This window comes from Sprattus sprattus, assembly GCF_963457725.1.
Source record: "Sprattus sprattus genome assembly, chromosome: 12".
In the NCBI taxonomy this organism is placed as follows: Eukaryota; Metazoa; Chordata; class Actinopteri; order Clupeiformes; family Clupeidae; genus Sprattus; species Sprattus sprattus.
The window spans coordinates 20,547,980-20,570,334 of record NC_137910.1 but is presented as its reverse complement, the minus strand read 5'-3'; the positions used below and the strand labels follow the sequence as shown (position 1 = coordinate 20,570,334).

General features: G+C 40.3%; 2 protein-coding genes across 2 annotated transcripts; both read left to right on the top strand.

Moving 5' to 3' along the window:
- The first annotated feature begins 629 nt into the window (after positions 1-629).
- Positions 630-3,613, top strand: cisd1 (CDGSH iron sulfur domain 1). Its single transcript, XM_080848687.1, has 3 exons — positions 630-761; positions 1,476-1,681; positions 1,938-3,613. Exons 1-3 carry the CDS (start codon positions 734-736, stop codon positions 2,025-2,027), a joined length of 324 nt encoding a protein of 107 aa, XP_080704813.1. The 5' UTR covers positions 630-733; the 3' UTR covers positions 2,028-3,613.
- A 1,145-nt stretch (positions 3,614-4,758) lies between these two features.
- Positions 4,759-12,892, top strand: LOC308373741 (inositol polyphosphate multikinase-like; the record flags this gene model as incomplete). Its single annotated transcript, XM_080849371.1, has 6 exons — positions 4,759-4,930; positions 6,242-6,327; positions 8,317-8,413; positions 10,802-10,974; positions 12,200-12,281; positions 12,363-12,892. 6 exons carry the CDS (start codon positions 4,759-4,761, stop codon positions 12,890-12,892), a joined length of 1,140 nt encoding a protein of 379 aa, XP_080705497.1.
- Positions 12,893-22,355: the final 9,463 nt, after the last annotated feature.

The following is a 22,355-nucleotide window of genomic DNA, read 5'->3' as shown; positions in this document are numbered from 1 at the left end:
TGCGGCACCAATAAATAAAGAAAATGGCGGCGATTGTTGTTGTTATCGATTTTCTATCAGTTCTCACCACACAACGACGTCTCATCTTTGCTCCTTGAATGTCGATATGTAATGGTATGGAGTTATTGAAACTTACTACGTGTAAAAAAGACTAGAAATTGAATGTTTATTTTTAAGCCTCGAAAGTTGCACTGGGTGCCTTAAATATTCGTTACATTGATATATATTTAAAATATATTCGTATATTATAGATATTAAATGTGACATCTGACAACGTCACCATTTATTTACATGTTAGATTTAATGTAGTCAGTTGGGTGTTTTCGTCTTAAATCACACCCGTCGTGTTTGACCGAAAACACATTATTATATCGTTTTAAATGTGTTTTGTTAATTGTTGAATACAGAGAATGCTCATATTCGTGAGATTTAGATTTGCACAAATTATAATTGCATGTATGTAATAAAGAACTGTGATAAATACAATCAATAACATATAAAAGGATTATTAACATTTATGCCAATCAATTCTGATGTATGAACACAACATGAGGGTCAATCACAGGGGTTAATGCGCAGAACTCTGGCATGTTTGATTAGCACGAAGTGATAACAAAGAACTCAACCACGCGGGGTCGGGGAACCCAGTTGGCAGTTTGTGTTAGCAAAGCAGCAGGGAAAAGGCACTGACAACGTTGCTGTCTAGGATCAAGCGGTTTAATCATCGGACGCTATGAGTAGTTTAAGCTCTATATCCAAAGGTAACAACAATATAAAAATGCCTAAGAATATGTGGATTTAAATGCATCTTATTACTTTAAGAGGGTCCTCATGTGACCCGAAGAGTAACTTAACGTAACGTTAGCTGTCAAAGCTAGTTTGGTATTACTGCTAACGTTTTGCTGCAAACTGTAAATTAACGTTACTCAAAGTCAGTAATAAGTGTGTTTATTTCTGATTATGCCTACGATAGGAGAAACGGAGTGTTGTGTCTTGTTACTAGCTGACCATACGTATCTACTATGGTAGCTAGCCAAGTTAGGTGGCTTGCTTGTAAAGGTATCAACTTATAATGTCCGGATCAGTTAGCAAAGCTAAAAATTGTGTATTGTTTGGGATTACTGGTATCAGTTGGCGAACAATGTACACTGACCATGGTGTAGCTTGGGTTTTAGGCAAACGTTGTGCTAATTCCAGTTAGCAAGCTATTGCTAGCGACAACCCTGCTAACATCTTTCTGACCTTGAATTACCCTGCGCCTGTATAACTTGCGCAAGGACCGAGTTAATGTTAATTCAGTCCGGTCGGCTATTCGTTTTACAGGTTTCGCATCTGGGTACGATAACCATTGATGATGAAATTAGTGTTAATGGCAATAGATGTTACTGGGTTGGGGCAAAGTTACTTAACTAACTCACTCAGTTTTCCTGACTTAGTTTATATTCTTGTCTTTTTGTTTTATCCCTCATCTCCAGCTGAAATAATAACGGCTGTCTCATTGACTGCCGGAGCAACCGCCGTAGGAGTCCTAGTGTACAAAACATTCTTCTCCAAAGGAAAATGTAGTAAGCCAAAGGTGAACCTAGATTTGCAGAAGGACAATCCCAAAGTGGTGCATGCGTTTGACATCGAGGACTTGGGGGACAAGGCTGTGTACTGTCGTTGTTGGCGGTCCAAGAAGGTAAGCCTAGTAAACAGACCCACAGTGTATGAAAGAATGCCTTGCTTTGTTGAGCCCTGCCGCTCTGTCAAATAGTTATGGAATGTGATGCTGTTATTCCCTAGAGCTGTCATGTTCAAAAGTTTGAAACATTCATAACATGGTAGCTTTGATTTGTCATTTGTTACGCTATACTGTTAAAAAGAATGTTACTCAGTGTTTTTTCGCTCTTTTAAAAAAGTATTTGTATTTAATTTTTTGAATTGCTCTCCTGCAGTTTCCATACTGTGATGGTGCCCATGCAAAACACAACCAAGAGACAGGAGACAATGTTGGCCCTCTCATCATCAAACGCAAGGAGGCATAAGGGCAAATGTCCCAAGCGCTGACGCCATCTCTTGGACGTGTCCGCTGTTCACATGCGCACACCAGTGTCTGTCTAAGTGTCTGTTTTCAGTGCCCGCAACATGATTTGTGTGATTCAACCAAATCCGGTGATTTGTCAAATTCTGTGTCTGTCTATCTCTGTCTTTTTAGACTTGAGAGTGAGTGTGAAAAGGAGGAGAGGAGAGAAGGAAAAGCTGGGTCTGACCTCCATGCTGCTCATGCACTTATGTGATTGAATGTGTGAATGTTAATTGCTGTTTGCTTGGTGTTCAGTTGTTCCCATATGTTTTATTGTATGTGTGTTAGTTTGTTTGCTGATGGTCATTCTGATGCTACACTAAGCCATCTATGTGCTGCTTATGTGGAGGAGAGTCTTTAATCTTGGCCATGAAAGGACTCCTGTTGGGCCTGTGTATGTTCAGAGAGTGGCATGTAAAGTTGAGGTAAAGCCTTTGCTCTTCAGCAAATCATGTCTGTTGTCTGTCTTTGCATTTTAATGACTGCTTTGCGTGTGTGTGTGTGTGTGTGTGTGTGTGTGTGTGTGAGCTTGTGTTTCTCCTGTGGCGCGATGCTTCATAGTTAACTTAATGTGAGACATCATTTTGGTATTTCTCTCCGCCACTCAGCCTTACCTCCCATCCTAGTCAATTAGTAGTAACAGCTGTTATTCAGTCCTTGGTTTTTGACTCTAGTCCCGAGATGCTCCATAGAAGTTCTGACACGAGCTCAGAGCTGCATGCATTTTTGTCTGAAACGGCCTGAATTTGCTGTTTTGGCCTGAAAAGCTATGGGCTTTACCCAATTACCTGAGATAATAAGTTTTCTCAAACTTAATATGTTGGCCCATGTGTGCTTTGTCAATCCACTGAAGGGGTCATATCTTTAGTTTTTTGCTGCCCATTCAGTCAATCTTTTTCAATATGGAAACATGCTCGACGCCGGAAAACCCAACTTCAATTGTCTGATTTGGCTGAATGGATCTAGCCTGTTACACTAATTTATTCTTTAACAAAATCAACAATAATTAGGTATTACTAACCTTTCCTCTTGCACTGTATTTTTATAATTGATCAGTAATGGATTGTTTCCCAATTTGTATGTGTTCCATGTTATCTGCATTCTCAGTATTCTTAAGACCTAACCAAATTCTGCTGTCCATGAATTGAAATTCATCAGCAAGATCTAGGTGGTGTGCATCACTTTCATAGATCAAAGGTGTTGGCTCATAGCATTGATGCACTGTGTTGGTAAACCCTAGGGTTAGGCCATTCATAAAGCCTTTCTTATTCCACTGGTACAGTCCTTGTGTGCACGCAGCCATCACAGCTGCCTCTTCATTTGAAAGCAATCAGTGTCAGAATGTTGCAAATTATTGTGAGAGATGTAGTTCTGAAAGTCTTCTTACTATTCATTTCTCCTTGAGAAACCTTGACCTTGAGATCAGGGGTGTGTACATAGAAGATAGAATATATGGTAAATCTGTGAAGGTACCATGCTCTTTTTTGGCACCATTATGAAATGTATGATTTGGTCTTGTTTAATATAATAATAAAAAAGCATTTAAATCAAGAATAACACTCTAGCGTCTTCATTTATTGGTAACATGAATGCAATACAAATTAAAATGAATTGTTAAAGAAAAAAGCTATGCAATAAGTTATGGACATTGTTTTTTTTAATTTGTTTTTATTAAAAACGGGTTTCTCGATCTTCGTTCGGGGACGGGCGCAATGTTTTTGTCATTGTCAGGAGGGGTGGGGCCTGCTATGAGAGTGGAGGTACTGCTCTCGAGTGTCCTGCCTTCCCCTTTTACCTGCCTTTTACCTACCTACTTACGTGGTCCGTGGTGCGCGTATAAATATTGGTGTTCGACGGGTTGCGCCCATTTTGCGCCTTTGCAGAGTGCTGAAGGAACGTCTGTTGAATCCCACTGAAAGAATGCAAGTCGCACGTAAACAACCGATACTGACAACTTTTAACTGGTGAAACACAGCAAGTTTCACAGACAGTGTAGGACTATAGCCTAGGCCAGAAACGAAAACAACTGTATTAGCTTATCTAGGCTATCTTATATTAACTTAAATTAAGATAGGCCTATTCTGTTTACTAGCCAAACATTATTCTGTTTACTGCCACTCAAGCATTATTTTTGGTTTATTGTGTTTAGTCCCTTTTAATAATTATTTTTTACTTTTACTCCGCTTTGTTTTAGTTGTTTATTTCCTTTCATTTTTGTCTAAATTTAAATTTCAGTACCTCGGCAGTAAAGCATTATGGTAAAACTTTTGTTTTAAATGTGCCATAGCCTACAAATCAAGTTGCCTTGATTTATTTGCATGATCATTACATGTGAGATTAACAAGTTCCCTTGTGGGAGCCAATAGTTTTGTATTGTTGAGACCATAGACATGAATGAATTTAGACTATGGGGCGGAGTGTGGGCGCGTCCTAAGGAAGTGGGACGTGGCTTAATAGTATTTTCCAGCGACTGTGCTGTTTACGGTGAGCACAACTGCCCCAGCGCCTCCTACACACGACCCAGACAAACCACTTCAGCTGCGAACCGGGACCGATATTCTTAGACGATTTCCCAGAGTTAGGCTATTTATTCAACAGTCTTATAACATAACAACGAAATGTAATAGGCTAGTTTTGTGGTATGTTCCGTGACTTAAATAGCCGAAGCAATACCTCCGAACATTGGACTTAACATGTCAGAGAAAGCACAAGAGAAGAACTCCTTGGTGTTGGAAATCCGAAACAGGGCACCTGAAGGATCGCGTCAAAGTCAAGCCCAGGAGGGAAAGAGTCAGCCACGACTGAATGGATGCGTCCCACTGTCACATCAGGTGGCGGGTCACAAATATGGCATCGACAAAATGGGTAAGTAGACTACAATGTCACCTCATCAGTGCACTTTGGCGTCACTGTCAGTGAGTTACTCCAGAATGTCAGTCACAGGTTGTTGAGTAATAACTTTTGAGCTCACATAATGTGTCGGCTTACGTCCAGATGGTAGCCTTAAACATCATGCGAATGTATAGATACTAATAGCAGACTTTCAGCTGCTGTGTTTTATATTACACATCCAGTATGTGCTAGTTTGATCAGCAGAGGTCTGTTTTAAATGTGTTCACAGTCTTATGGTAATACCTGATGGATTTGTGCCTGGATGTCAAGAGCATAGTTTATAACTTTATGACTGAAGACTTTAAGGGAAGGGGAGGGATGAGTTGTGGAGTTTGTACTTGCCAAATTGGCTAATGTTGATAGAGTGGGTTTGCTCAGGTAGTCTGATTGCTTCACTAACAGGTATGTAGCACTTATTGCCTCACCCGAGATAAAGACACACACACACACACACACACACACACACACACACACACACATTCAGATAAAGAAAAATGTAAACTGACAAACTTAGAGAACCTGTAGATGTATAACAGTCATTTTATTGCAGCGTTCTCAACTAAAGGACGCCCCTATTTACAGTGAATCATTACGATATGTAGCCTATATATTTTCGTCCTGTGTGTCCAGTTTTGAGTTGAATCTGACCTGTGGGCCTTGGGTCACTGTGGGAGTGTTTGCCTCAGCAGCACAGTGTTTCCTGTGACATGGGCGTCGAGCGTGGTCAGATGAATGAGTTTGCACTGAAAGCTCTCCCTGTCAGCATCCGAGGCAGGGTCATACAGACACTGTGTACTCAGCACTCACATTCAAGGGGATTTCTGAACAAAGCTTAGCCTCAGTGTGTGTAAGAGTGTGTGTGTGAGGCTGTGAGAGAGGGGAAATAAACTGGATAACTTGTAATCTTCCCACCAAACCATTTATGTGTTACTAGCTTCGTCACTTTAGTCATACTAATATGCTGCAAAACAATAAGCAACACTTCTGACACTGAACGATTTGCAGTCATACATGTGTGGTATTGTTTGGTGGTTACTTAAAAGTGTAGTAATTGCACCTTGATGGATACAGGGTTAGGAACAGGGGAAAGTGGATTGACTTGTACAGTAGTTGACCCTCTCAAAATAGAAAAATGCCAGAAAAGACTACACTTGCCAGTTTCTCAGTGGTGTAGCAATAGTGTGTGTGCTGCTTACTTAACTGTTGTGTATGCTGGTTAAACTGTTGTGTATGCTGGTTGAACTGTTGTGTATGCTGGTTTACTGAAGTTTGATACCCGTGCAGGTATCCTACAGCATCCTGATGGCACCGTGCTTAAACAGCTCCAGCCACCCCCAAGAGGCCCTCGGGAGATGAACTTTTACACACAGGTAACAAATACACACACATACACACACACACATACACACACAATACAATTGCAGATGCTGCACTTGCTTACAAAAATAGAACATCATATGCATTATAGTTGTAGGGGCAGTGGCACACACACACACACACACACTCAGTGTAAGAACTAAAGTCCTTGATATCTGCACAAGAACCTTGTGAACATCTTTGGAAATTTGTTATACCTCCCCTTACATAAAACACTGTGAAAAAAGTATTGACATAGTGACTAACAGGCTTATCAGTTCTAGAGTTTTGATGTCCTATCAGTTAGAGACTTACTGTTTTTTTTTTCTTGTAGCTAAATGTTCCCTTCCATCATCACTTTCCACTAACTATTAACACTAACTCATAGAAGTGTTCTTATCTATCTCTTAACATCCTGTTTCTACCGAATTAATTGTGTGTGTCAGCTGTAGATAAACACATCTTTTGTAAGTTTTTTTGCTAACACTTTGCGTTAAGATTGCATTAAGTTACATGATTTTGCCTAACTCATTAACAAGCTTGAACATCAATGGACAGGAACTGAAGAAAAATGCTTTTAAGTTAATGGTTTAGTTATAGTGTTTGATGAATGGTTCTTTATATCTAAGATCATTTAACAAATTGATTGAATAATGATAGTAACTTCGGTATTAACCGAAAGCTTTTATCAATGGTCATCACTAATTTAAGTTAGATGTGAGGCATATATTGATTTTTTTTTTCCTGATTCAAGTTAGCACAGCCTTACGGACACACTTGTGTATCTTATACTATACAGGTCTGGTTAAAACATACTTGGCAAGAAATTCATGGAATCATGAAGTTAAAAAAGATTGTCTTTGTAGATGATTTTAGAATCTTTCCTATCTATCAGGGTTTACTGCAGGCCTCAGAGTTGTGTTCTTTCTCTCGTAATAGGGTGCACACCAAGGCAAAAGTCTTTCAGCAACGAAGTACAAAATTAAAAAACAGGCATAGGTCCTTACCAGCAAAAGCAGTCAGAGGCAGGCAGACAGTTCCGACAGCAGGCCGAGACAAGATCCCCGGCAAAACAAATCCCAAAACAGGTTCAGGCAAAAGTGCCATATAAAACGCTAAGGGCTTTCTCTAGTGTCAGTGTTTTGGTTTGTCCCTTCTGGGCTACTGTAGAATCATGGCAGCGCAACATGGAGAACTCTGTGGAAGCAGACCGGCTCTCTTTGTAGATATAAAGGGCTCATTCTAAGTTAAGTAAAACACAATGATTTGTAGGTGGATGCAGCTGATAACAGGAGATTGAGCTCTAATGAAGACATCAATATGAATACTGTATTCCATTTTTGTTAATAGATCACCGTAAATCCTCTGTACTGCTCCTTTAAATAGTTATACAGACGCAATGAGGAACAGGCGGGCACAGAAAATGGTGGGAAACAAACAATAACAGGAACTAGAATACAACAGGTGAGGGGCAGGGTCAGAGGTACATGGAAAACAAAGATAAACAAAAGCATATGGCCAAGGAAGTAAACAAAAAGAAATGGCACCAAAAACTAGACCCGACCAGCAGGGTCTTAACATCAAAACAAAAGTTAATTTAAGAACCCTGACACCATCACAAACTGATAAATGAAACATTGTTAGCTTTTTGGCAAAGCCTTAGAAAAATGAACTGTAACATGAGGTTCCTCCTGATACTACTGAGTTCACACATACGGAGGGGGTGCTGATGTCTGTAGGTTTACACATTAAACTTCACACCCATTTAAGTTGTGGTGTTAACCAGATATCCTGTGTGTGTGTGTGTGTGTGTGTGTGTGTGTGTGTGTGTGTGTGTGTGTGTGTGTGTGTTGTGTGTGTGTGTGAGAGAGAGTGTCTGTGTGTGTGTGTGTGTCTGTGTGTGTGTGTGTGTCTGTGTGTGTGTGTGTGTGTTTCACTGTTTTAGCCTGTAAGTGTATGCTAGTTTATATATGATTCACCCAGTACTGTGTTGTCTGTCACAGGTGTTTGGTGAGGGCTGCTCAGATCCCCTGCTTCTGGCACTACGGCCGCACCTACCCACATTCTACGGCACCTGGGCATCACCAGACACGCCCAATGGTAACGTCATGCTGTGTTCACACACACCTCTAGTGATCACGCTGTTGTAAGGGTATAATATTCGAAGATAATCTCCCTCAAAATGAATTCAATCATTGGAGTGGTCATTGATTGGGTGCCTTATTTGTATGTTGTGGATTTGTTGTCATGTTTTTCGTTCCTTTGCATTGCTTGCATAGCGTTTCAGAGTCTGTCTGGTCTTACAGGTCTTCTTTGTGGTGCAGGTAAGCTTGGAGAAAGTTTTTCACAGAGAGGATTTTCAGGGTGATATTGAAGCAATGGTTGCAGCAGGTGCCTGTGGAACAAGTTTGTTTTGAGCTACAGGCAGAACCTGTTTGAACAAGAGCTTGACATGTGTGACTCAGAAAAGTAATTACGAGGTGAATAAAACTAAATTACCTCACCTGTTCAGCAGGTAGTCTGCATATCTACAGTTGATCATTACCTCACTTAAACAAATAGACTGAAGTCCAAATCCTGCTTTGTTGCAGCTTGCAGAGCTTTTAGTAGTTAATCAAAAGGGTTAAGTCAGTCAGAGTATGGATTGGCAGGGAGATCAAAATGTAACTGAAAATACACATAGATAAGCAATTTACTTCCAATGTATGTACACACATGTGTGAAAAAACATGAGGAAAAATAAGTTAAGACAACTGAGTCATATATGGTTATTCAAATTGTAATATAGACGTCCAAAATAACAACGTGGTATTGCCTACACTGGAATCCTCTTTAGTTAAAAAGGCTTTGAACTACATGTAAAGGCTGTTGGTCATCTGTCCAATAGAATACAAGACCATGTTAATATTGTACATATATCTATTCAATGCAGTTGTTTTGCACCAAATGAGTCAGAATCCCTAAGGTAAATAAACTATCATATTAAGAAGTTTTTTGGACGGCTGTCCACAGTGGAAGCTGTGCTACCACTGATATTATTCAGTCATGAACTTTGAACCCATGTTGGACCCATGGCTTTTTCAGATTTCTTGAAAACCCACATGAGGAAAAACATGTTTTTCTCTGCCTTGGTATTTCAAGCAGTCTCAGCTATAAGAATGTGCTAAGAATGGATGTGATTGAAACAAGGACCTACTCAGTAAAGAGGGTATCGTTAATCTTTTAGTAGAAACCCCTTTTGTATTCAAATCAGGTCATCGTGTTTCATTCTCATGGAAATCTCTCATTTACAAGAGCTGTTTCCACAAGATCCAGCCAGCAGTTTAAGGGGCAGAGAACCTGTTTAGAATGGCAGAGTTCCCCCAATGTTGGTTTTCATGGACTCCTTTTGAGGTAGGGAAATGTGATACCCATGCAATAAAAGCAGTATATCTGTGTATTATGGATTTCATTACACTTTTTTTCATTTTAATGTTTTGGTAATCATTAAATTGTTTTTTTTTTTAGAACACAATGGAAAGATACTTTTGCAAGTGAAATCCATGCCCTTTTCCACAGAAGACATGATCCTTCAGCCTCATTACAACCTTCCCAGATTCTCTCAAATACTAAATACATGTTCAAACAAGGCTGAAATATTTCACGTTATGTACAGCAAGATTTCTAAGATGTAGTAATGCACAGAAAACAATAGCGGCTTCATTTTTCTGTATGTGCAAACTTTATTGACGTAAACGTTAATGGTTGAGTAAAATGATCAATAGGGTGGTGTTGTCCTAGTGGGTGGGCTGTTGTTTGATATGGTGACAGTAGAACAGTCTAATCTAACTTTAGACTCCTCTCACAAAGGATCAGACAAGAACCCCTCTCATTTCCTCTCAGTGTGTGTGCTGTATTGATTCTTCAGTTAAAGTGTGTGTGTTTGGAGCAGTGCGTGGGTTATGTGTGTGGAGAGAGAGACAGTGAGAGAGTGTGTCAGTGCATATGCTATGGTTGTCAGATGTGTAGTGCTGGTGTATGATTGATTTCTCTGTGCGAGAGTGTTCTTCAACTTTGTCTCTTTTTTATTATTCAGTTTTGTAATCATTCCACGTGTTTGAGCATGTGCTATTGTGTGCATCTGTGTGTGTGTGTGTCTGTGTGTGTGTGTGTGTGTGTGTGATATCAACCCACATATATTCTGGTGCTCTAATGGGTTTGCAAATAATGCAATATGTTCTTAATGTGTTTATTCAATGGATTCATCATTGAATCTCAAACAGCACTTATTTTTAACAGAAAAAGCTGAAGACGAGTTGAATCATAATTACTTTTCCAGATCTGTGTTGCTGGTCACTAAATTATTTATTTTGTGTCACACCCTTTCCTTGCTACCTAAAACATTTCTTGTAATCCCCCATAATTCAGACAAAAAAAAATTGCACTTTGAAGAATTGTAGACTGTGGTGAGTTGTCAGTCTTACCTCCTGTGGCTTCCCCTGCTCTTAGATCTGTACCTGAAGCTGGAGGATGTGACGCGCAGGTTCTCCAGGCCGTGCATCATGGACGTGAAGGTGGGCCGCCGCAGCTACGACCCCCTGGCCCTGCTCGAGAAGCGTGAGCAGCAGATCGCCAAGTACCCGCTGATGGAGGAGATCGGCTTCCTGCTTCTGGGCATGAGGGTGAGCGAGAGGGAGAGAAAGAGTTGAATATGTGTGTGTGTGTGTGTGTGTGTGTGTGTGTGTGTGTGAGTGTGAGAAAGAGAGAGTTCTTTCCCCATTTCTCCACAACTGCAGCCTGTTTGCTTGACTGTCTTCTTCTGCCTCTTCTTGCTAGCCAGTGTTTTTCCGTAGCCTTAGACCAAGCCTCTTAATGATGGTTAGGCCTCAGGCAGGACTGGGCAGCCACATGTCTTATAGCCCATCACTCAGCAACATGACAGTGGAAATGTAATGTGACTTTTACGATCCCATAGTACACACAAAGGGAAGTACTGTACCTTGAACTCAAAGGTCCTAAAACTCCACCCACACACCACAAACAGAGGACAGTTAAGACTCTGTATGTCAATACTGCTGCAGTTGCTTCCTTTGCAACATGTTGCCTATGCCTTTTGGCTTTGCCTTAATTCGCTTTACCTCAGTTTGACAGACCTGTTTCTACTGAGATTGCTATGGCAAGTCGGGTATAGATCCGAGATCCTAAAATAAATAGTTGACAACAGTGTGAAATAATTGATTATTACCCAAAGAATATTGTGGCTTGTTAAGTCAGATGCTTTTGCCCAGATATGAGTCTTGACAGGTCCTGTGTGTTGATGTTTTGATGGCGGAGTCGCATAAGACCCAGGGCTGACCTCACTCTTGTCTCTTTGTGAGTCTTCCCTCATACCATCCCTGTGGTTGTCCATCTGTTTTATCTGTCTTTAATTCAATTCCCTTCACTCTTTCTTTTCTGTCATTTCTTTTCAATTAAACTCTCATTGCTTTACCCGGACAGGCTTCCACCACCCCCTGCCCCTCTATCTCTCTCATTCTCTCGCACTCAGCCACTTTCTTTCTCTCGTTCACACAGACACACATACGTATAAACACTTGCTCAGTATCACTCATAGTTTTTTAAATGAATTTCCCCCATATATAGATACACTTGATTATCTTTGTACCGCCTGTCTAAATTGGGGTTTCTAAGGCATTCTTGATAAGCAAAACTCAATCTCCATAAAAGAAATGAAGTGGCCTCTCTTACTGGAAAGTGTAAAACTCATTCTGTGTTGACAAAATGGCAGAACAGGAGACTGCATTATGGGTATTCGTGTGTTTGGTAAGGTGTTTATTTAGGATGAGTGAATCAGAGTGCACACACAAATGCAAACTTTGTTGTGATTTCTCGCGGTTTCTGTCGCAGGTGTATCAGCCGTGTCATGACTGCTATGTCCGTCGCGATCAGTTCTTCGGACGCAGCCTGGTGAAGGACACTCTTACCGGAGGTAGGGTTTCATACGTCTCGTCCCTGTGAAGTCCTCCGCTGATGCTAGACAGGTTTGAACGAGTCTCTATCTTGTCTGCAGGTATGGCTAGGTTCTTCCACGATGGGGTGAAGCTCCAGAAACAGGCCGTCCGTCTCTGCATCCGCAAAGTCCAGAACATTCTGCGTTGGTTTGAGAGTCAAAAACAGTTTCACTTCTATGCCAGCTCCCTGTTGTTTGTGTACGAGGGTGCGTCTGGTGTACACGCAGCAGCAGAACATAACAACAACAACAACAACCCCCACCACCTCCCGCCTCAGGACTTCTCCCACATGGGTACCCCCGCCACAAACTCCTGCGAGCGGGGAGGCAATGCCGGAGACCTCCCTGAGAGTTTGCAGAATGGAGCTCAGACACACAGCTCACCTCTTAATTTGGGGCAAAGCAATGGGAATGGAGAGACTGACATGGAGGAGGAGGGTGGATGGAGTGGGGATGAAGAGACTGAAGGTCACGTAGAAGTGAGAATGATTGACTTTGCCCACGTATTCCCCAGCCAAAGCCCAGACGAGGGATACACGTATGGCCTGATGAACCTGCTGTCTATACTGGAGAATATCCTCCAAGACTGACCTTGTGCCTCCAAGACTGACCTTGTGCCTCTCCATGTTGCCCTCTCTTTCTCTCTCTCTCTGTATCTCTTCTCTCTCTTTGTTCTTGCACTCCGAGTCAACCCATCACATAATCATCGGTGTGTGTAATAGATACGACCTTCAGGGACTTTCTGATAGAAACACAGGTGTTGCACCCTCTCTGTCTCAGGTAGATATGGATTTTCATCCCTAATCTGGTGTGTGCAATGTAATGGAGTTTATGCAACTGTGACAAATTTAATTAATTTATATGATGACATAACCTTTTCTTGAGATTTCTTCTATGACTTGCCAAATTAATTGTATCAGTCTTTTTAACAAATATAGATTTTTTAAAATTCTCTTAACTACATTAAGTGTAGTTTTAATATGCCTTTATATTTGTATGGGATTCTGCAGGAATAACTGGACAACAGATAGGATTGTACATCAAATTGCAATGAAATGTTATCAAGTAACTCGTAACAAAGCTTTTGTAGCATGTGAACACCTCATTGCCTGTAATCTTAAATAATTTAAACTACTGGTACTGACAAAGTTAAACAGTCTTTAGCACAGAGAGAAACTACGGACCTGTTCTGTTGCGGTACATCTAATCTTTGAGAACAAATGCACTTATCTGTGCAGTCATAATGTTTTTAAAACATTATCAGGTCCAAGTCTTTTGATGTTTTACAATAACATCATGAATGAATATTTCTTTTGTCTATGAATTGTTTCACATGTTTTTTGTGGCTGTCTTGTAAAATACGAGGTAATTACACATTTACAACTCTTAGGATGTTTAACATCCACAGTGGCTGTCCAACAGTAATTCTTTTTCAAAGAGCTGTGAAGATATTCATTCCTTTCTGACAAGACAGGGAATCTGTACTTGAAGGCAAAATAATTCATTCTTCAGAGTGGACATTATCATCACACTGCCACTATCCTCAGTGCTGTGAAATGGAAATGAAAAATGAGTCTTTGTGTCATTGCAGAGCTTCTATCATTTCAGCTAATGCTGAAGCCTGATTGAGCAAGTCCGCATTAGACTCTTGTTATAATGCTGAAGAGCAAACAAGGGGACGCTAAAGGCCAGAATGTCTCAGACAGTTCAGGAAATTGCCTTTTACCATCTTTGTCTGATTACTAAGTTTATATGCTAAGTTTATATCTACAAGTAAATGTGAGATGTAATATTGAACATGATTGGCTGATGTGAAAAGACATTACCTGGTAATGGCCTTTTTCTGTATGCACGTTTCCTGTTCTGAAAGGCAAAGGGGTATTCCTTGTTCATGGTGCTGATGACATGGCCAGTGAAAGGTTTTGTTTTAATGATGAACTATTGTTCCCTAAGCAGCTTGATTGTTCCATAGATCAGACCTGACTTGTAAGCTTACAGCTGCTCATGAAATAACGCCAGCTGCTGTTCTGGGTCTGAACTCCCTCATAACTGAATCCTCCCCTTCACACACACAAGCATACCTTTGTACTTCATGTTTATTACATGGCTAGACATATCCTGGAATGACAAATGGTAACTGGAATATTTTTATACCTTTATTTTTGTTTTTAATTTCTATGCACATAAAGTGTGGACATTTCATTGGCTTTTTTTCCATTGAATATGTATGCAGTCTTTATGGTTCCAACAGTATCAGTGATGGCATTATTGGTTGTACATTGTAGGAATATGTTCTATGTTGTAATAATTTAAAATGAATGTATTTGTCTAATGAACTGTCCAATAAAACGAATGAAATGATTAGTATGCCCAGACTAGTATCATACAAGCACACACGCGCACAGGGAAACAGTAGAAATATATGTAGACCAACAAACAAAACATAACTAAGCAAAATAACACACACACACACTTTCAGTAAAAGCTCTAAGGGCCTAAGGCTTCATGATAACGGTTAACATGAAGCACAGAATGCTATGCTAGTATTCATTTGGGCATTTTACTTCATTAAAAGCAGCACACAAACATACATACACATAAACATACACACAAGAAGTGAGTTTACAGTATATTCATCATCTCTATTGGTTAATACAGCATATGTAGTATATTGTAAAATCTCTACAACACAAATGTCTTTAGGTACTTATGTATCTTGTATGTCTTTATTAATTATATATATATATATATATATTTAGTGAGTTTATTGTTCTCATTTTACAGCAGAAAGAATTCATTAGCAAGTGGGTAACCACCTCCCCAGAAAAAAGGACCTAATATGGGTTTTTGCGCAGCATTAGTTACTCTGATATAATTTCTCTTCTCAATGATTCCCATATGTAATGACAAAGGCAATGCAAGTTCATTTTTGTAGCACAATTCATGTATTGGTAATTCAAAGTGCTTTACAAACTTTCTATGTTCTTTTATGAGCAGATAAAATAATGTGGAAACGTGAAATAATAAAAAGGAGGAGTGCATTAGATTAGCTAATAGAACATGGAAAACGTCATCAGTTAACAAAAAGCATCTGAGAACAGTTTGGCTTTGAGCCTAGATTTGAAACTGGCAACAGTTGGAGCATCTTTGATGTCATCAGGAAGTCCATGTTTAGTTTTGATAGTAGGTATTACCAAAACATGTCTCTGTTTCTCTGAGGTCTAGAAGATGTGTAGTGCTGAAACATATCTGAGAGCTATTTAGATTCTTCCCAATTTAGCAATTTATAAACAAGCAGCATTGTTTTGAAGAGAGGGTTGTAGTTTTCATAAGAACTTTAGTAGCTGCATTTTGGACGCGCTGACGCTGTTTAATGCTCTTTAGGAACGCCTGTGAAAAGACCATTACGGTTGCCAATGCCAACCCTGCTGTAAATAACAGCATTACGTATTTTTCTAAATCATGTTTTGACAAAAGATCTCTAACTTTGGCTATGTTTGGAGATGGTGAAAAGATAATTTAGATACTGCTTTTCTCATAGTCATTTCTTTTCAACCACTTAACTGTTCAAAAACTAATTAATTGCAGTTCGATACACTATTGAGATACTAATTTACCATTTCCTGTGTGTGTTTCTTATTTTTGTCCACATGGTGGTGCTAAGACTCCTCTAGAAGAGTATGTGACTAAGTTACTGTGTGGAGTTTATTCCTCTCACATATCCATTGCTTGTTGACAGCCTCCCCATTATCAAGGGATGTAACTATCTTAGGAGCCGACATCATGAGCAACTCACTAATCACTCATCGTGTGTCCTCCTGGAGCAAGAGCTTTTACATTGACAAATGCATGATATGAGGTGCTGCGGTGGGCTTGGAGTCTTTTCCATGCTGCTGCAACTTGCTCCTTTGGGCTGATAGAATAATATGTTGCCTGTGTGTGTGTGTGTGTGTGTTTCCCTATTAATAAGTGAATAGTGTAATTGGCAGAGGGGCACCTTAATGTATCCTTCTCTCTTTCTCTCTCTGGCACAAACACACACACATACAAACACACCTGATCTCAATGGCTGACATCATAAGTAGTAAGTTGTAGAAATGCCGGGCCACAGACGAGGGCACAGGGAGGGGACACAAATAGATTTTCATTTCTTTCAACCTCTGTTTTCTGAGCATAAACCACGAGTGGCCATTTAGACACAGCACAGCACACATGGCCATTTCTCTTGCTCCTAATAGCACCATTTGTCTCCCACTCCTCTCTGTCGTCTATCTTTATGTAAAGAAAATTTAAAGAAAAAAGGACAATAAGCACATCAGTCATGATCAATTTTATGTCTACAAGCCCAAGTATCTCAACAGCAGAAAAAAAAACATCTTAGAAGAGATTCAGTGATTCATTTAGAGTCTTCTTTCATCTCCAATCGGTCCTGGGTTTTTATGATCTCTGTCTTTTGTTGGTGTGAACGCTTCATTATTAGAATCCTGTACCTAAATTTGGCACAGAAGGCCAAGACTTGAACTGCAATACTCTGGATGTGAAGCAATAATGACTCACTTCTATTCATGATGCTATAGCCCTGCTCCTGCTACAATAGTGGATCTGCAGGGTTATGAAAAAGAGACCAATCCTTCCCAGGAGATGAGAGAGGAGATAGACCAACTGCAAAGGCAAAACTGACATCATCACAGTTTTCTGTGCTATTTCACCCACAGAAAGCATAAAAAAGTACCTTTTAACCGAGTGCGATTCGAGTGTGAATTTCTTGACAACAGTTCAATAGGATAGAAGACATGTGTACATTTATGCACATGGGTCATTGTCTGAACAATGTGTTATCAATACTTTATTACTGTCGGAGCACTCTTGTCCCATTCTACAAATGTCTGATTTTATACTGGCTGTGAGCAAGCAGTGCCCTGTTTCATTGCCCCCCTGTTAGAGCTCACTCCTCCAGCACACGATGCTGCCACCGTTTCAGAAGAGAGTGCGATCTGGCCTCGCTGTCTGGCCACACACCAACACAATCTGAGACTACTGGGCTGAGAGGGATCCTTTATACTCAGAACAGCTGGTGACCCTCCACCCCAATATGATTGGTGCCTGTCCTAACATCGATCCAGATTTTACAGATAAATGCTAAAGGCCTTCCATGGGGGATCACAGAGAAAATGAGAGGTGAGGGTTATACGAGGGGGGAAAAGATGGCATGGAGATAAGAAGGTAGGAAAACAGCAGAGACAGCAGGAGATGAGAGGGGAGCTGCAGGTAGTAAAACGCTGCATGGTTTAGCCCTGGGCAAGATGCACTGGGCTCACATTCAGCTCTCACTGATGGGCTACGTGAAAACATCACTGAACATCACAAGACTCCTATGGGGAGAAGATAAGAGGGAGGGAGGGAGAGGCAGAGATAAAGAGGAAAGAAATCACGTCGTTTGACATAACCGAAACCAAACAAAATGTTCAAGAACAGCGACCATGGGGTTTGCTGAAATTTGCCATTGATCAGATAACTGAAGTATACAGTGTGCATATATATTATAGATTTGGAAGAAGCGAATTTAACAAGCTTTGGGCCTGTGTCTTCTGTGCCTGCATGTCTCATGTTTTGACGATCTTTGGAGAGTCTGTGCTCACTCCTTCTGATCTGCTGTAAGTCCTGCTAATGCTCGATCCAGTGAAGCTGGGTAATTGAGTTTCAAGCTGTAGGTTAGTGCTAATGCTCTGAGTCTTACCTCAGCGATTATTTTAGCGCTGAGCTTAGCGAGATGAAAGAAACATCAGAGCCACTCCAGCGAGGCCACCATATATGTTTGTAATTACAAAAGATCACGTGGAATATGCTGTCACTGTTCTCACAGGAGGAAATTTGTTTCAGGAAATGATGTCAGAGGACATATCTTTATGAGAGGAGTAACATGGATAAATAGGAGGAAATTATTACTGAATCTGTGTGACCTGTCCGCTTATAAACTTTCCACATCCCACAAACTAGCTTCTGGTATGAGTACTTTGAGTAGTTTTGTAGATGAGAATGTTATCTTGCTTTTGTAATGTACATTTGCATTTGTGACATAATATACTGATGTTGCTGCCTCATGTCTTAAATATGAAAGTCCAGGGACAAGTTGGAAATCCTTCATTTAAAGCAGTTGTCTACAGAAAATGACTGCATGATTGGTCTGTGTACATTACTGACTGCTATGGCCATGTTTTGTCCCCAAACAGCAGCCTGGAGTGTGTTTTTACTGTTCAACACATGTGTAAAGTTAATCCTGAACCCTAACATTGCACCAATATGGAAATCAATGTCAAATTATCCATTTGGAAAGTTGGGCCTTTTTTGTGTAAATGGCTTATGACGTATAATGATTTCTATGTAAATTACTACTTGTGGAATGATGTACAAAGAAATATTGTGAATGCACATTGATCATCTACCATGCTATTGTCACCTACTGTAGCTCTACCAACTGAACAACATTAAATCTACTTTTAGTACCACCTTAATATAAATACTATAACATTAATTAAAACAAACAAAGATTAATGTAGGAAAGCACTGCAATCCTATGTTTAAGTTTTTTTAAAAAAAAGTAAAAAAGTATTTTAATGTAGTTTGCCATTTTATTGTATAGTTTCCACAAAATGAAATGTTTGTTCAGGCACTCTGCAAGACTACCCAAGGAATTTTAAAAAGGTACAGTACTATCCAACTATTTTTTTGCAGCTTTTTTTTAGATGACATGAGTGCATCCACTTATATCGTCACACGTTTGACTACAATGCTGAAAACGTTTGACCTGGTTTATTAACTTCAATAGCTTAATTGTCATTTTAGCTGTTTTCCTGCTTTTCAATTTCAGTTTGCTTATATAGCACCAATAACAATAGACACTGTCCCAAAGCACTTTATAGAGGCCTGCCCAGCACCCCCTTGAGCAAGCGCTTCAAAATCTTCCAGGGCCTAAATAAATCAATCAATCAAGTAAAAGGTTGTATTTCTTCTCAGATATCTTTATAAACTACTGCCAATGTCACTGACCTGTTGATACAGACATAGAAAGTCAAAGTAAGCCATCTAGCTTAGTCTAGCGACCTCTGTCACTTACAGCAATTCTGTAATATCCAATTATATATTAATTTAGCATACACACTTCTTGTAGTAGAACTTGCAGTACATATGCACATTTTCTGCTGATAAAAAGAGAGTTAAGTTAATTTCATACTTCAGCGAATCCTAGCAGACTAGATTACTAGCAACAGTATTTTAAGGTAGGTAGCGATTGCCAGGAGAAAAGGCGGCGTGGTTGGCAAATATGTAATATTGATGAGCTGGAGGCAGAGCCTGTGAGCAGATCTGTCTCTACAGGCATCTCTATGATGCATCAGTGGGGGAGCATAGGACTTCCCAGGCGGCACATATCTCGTGGAGGAAGACTGCTGCAACTGCTGTTGCCTGATGAAGACCTGAGGGTCAGAACTTTGCATTTAAGCTATGCTCACAGCAGGTAACGCCGTTTCCTGATGAAGATCGCCTAAAAAAAAAACACTGTTCCATAATGCAGTTGAGAATGTCTTTTGTTAGGATTACAACTTAGGTTAACCTTTTGCAGCGCCTGTAGCCCTAACCAGGGGTGCTAGTTAGAGGCACTAACATCTACCTTGGTTCGGGGAGTGGTATGCCTTGACTAACTCACACAAGGAGTTGATGTTGATGAGTTGAACAGATGGCACTTTATCACCTCACAATAGCAATGTAATATATACAGCACTTGTATAAACGAAAATGAAATTCAACTAAATAGAGCTCTTTAGAATAACAAAATAAAATAGGAAAATACACAGAAAATCTTGTTTAGTTAGTTAACGTTGGATAACCGGCTAGCTTTGATGGCGACAAGTATAACCAAACGAGTGGGACAGAGAGACATGCCAGTACAAGACTCATGAAAATCATGTCAGACGCACTGTATAAACATGGTCTCTTCCCTGTAAGCAAAATTACGTCCCCTCGACGTTCTGTAATGGTCTCTCTGAACGTTCTAAAAACGTAAATGTGTATGGTTCCCTAGACAACTCAAGGACGTTTTGCAAGACGTTCCAAGACCGTCCCGAGGATGTTGCGGTGACAATTGGGAAACGTTTTCTATAGGCCCTGGGGACGTTATGCAGGACGTTGCAAGCACGTCCCGAGGGCATTGTGGTTATGTCTGGGGAACGTGTTTCTATAGGTCCTGGGGACGTTCTGCAGGAAGTTGCAAGAACGTCCTGAGGGCATTGTGGTGACTTCTGGGAAACGTGTTTTAGACGTCCTGGGGACGTTATTCAAGGACGCACCGCGGACGTAGCAGAGCCACTTCTCCCAACCATCCAGGAACAGTTTGGTGATGAACAATGCCTTTCCCAGCATGATGGAGCACCTTGCCATAAGGCAAAAGTGATAACTAAGTGGCTCGGGGAACAAAACATTGATATTTTGGGTCCATTGGCCAGGAAACTCCCCAGACCTTTATCCCATTGAGAACTTGTGGTCAATCCTCAAGAGGCGGGTGGACAAACAAAAAAAAACTATTTCTGACCAACTCCAAGCATTGATTATGCAAGAAGGGGCCGCCATCAGTCAGGATGCGGCCCAGAAGTTAATTGACAGCATGCCAGTGCGGATTGTAGAGGTCTTGAAAAAAAAGGGTCAAAACTGCACATATTGACTTTTTGCATTAACTTCATGTAATTGCCAATAAAAGCCAGTGACACTTATTAAATATATTTAATTATACTTCAGCCTTCCATAGTAACATCTGACAAAAATATCTAAAGACACTGAAGCAGCAAACTTTGTGAAAATGCATATTTGTGTCATTCTCAAAACTTTTGGCCACGACTGTACATAGACACACACGCGCTTACAAACTTGATTGCGAGGCATGGGAATCGAACCGTTAACCTTCCTATTACTAAACCACTTCGCTACCTACTGTACTGTCTGATTACTATTTTGTCACTTTAACAGGTTTATCACAGTGTGAGACAGCCAACAAACTTAGTCATTGTTTCCGAGGGTTTGATGAAAAGCATATTGTAGCGATCTCAGTCACTACGCATTGAGGGTTTTCCGTAATTATTCCTTTATTAATTAACATCCATGGCACGTCACGGACGTGCAGGCAGGGAGGCAGAATAACTAGCCAACCGAAGAATAATAAAATAAAATAAATATGAATGCTTCTCTACTGATCTGTGCTATAAATGTAATGTCTGCATGATTCCAATACAATGCATACATAGGAAGGTCTATCAAGTGTCTAGCTTTAATATTGAGCTTTCCGCAGGCCTTCAAAGATGCTGCAACAGAACGTAGAGCTCACCGGTCAAATTGTCTGATTGGAATTTCTTAAAAATCCCGTCTCGCAAACACAATCTGGATTTGACAACAATCCTAGTATTTAGGTCTATAAAGCAAACGTGCACTGCCCTTATTATGTTTTAAAGGAACAGGCTAATCTGCCGTTAGAAAGTTATTTAACAACACGCATATGCTGCATTTTAAATAAAGCGCAAACCCTCGGTTTCAAACGAGGAGCGAACTGAGTGACAAGGATCCAACATGGCCAAGCAGACTAGCCTTAAAAGCTTTTTTTCAGATGCCAATCACAACTGATGAGGATAAACCGTCTGACGAGGATGAACCTGTAATACCTGCAGTGTTGCGTCTGATAGCGTTTCATTTTATTATACTGTCTATGCCAGTGCGTGAGCGCGCCGAAGCTGGAGCCGAGAGACAGAGATTTGGAAAAATTATAGCTCGCACTCACAGCATATTGAAAATTGGAGCTGTGAACTTAGTTAAAAATTTTGAATTATGGACAATGAACTGAACTAGTAAACACTGAATAGCCTACCTGAAGCCCTAGATGTTCGAACAGCTTCACCAGAGAAAAAAAGCCGAAATGTCGGGCGTCTATGTCGTTATGGAGTGACAAGTTCTCTTGGCTAGGGTGTGAGGTAATTGATAGTCACAATAAAATGTTCTGTTAGCACTGCGAAAAGG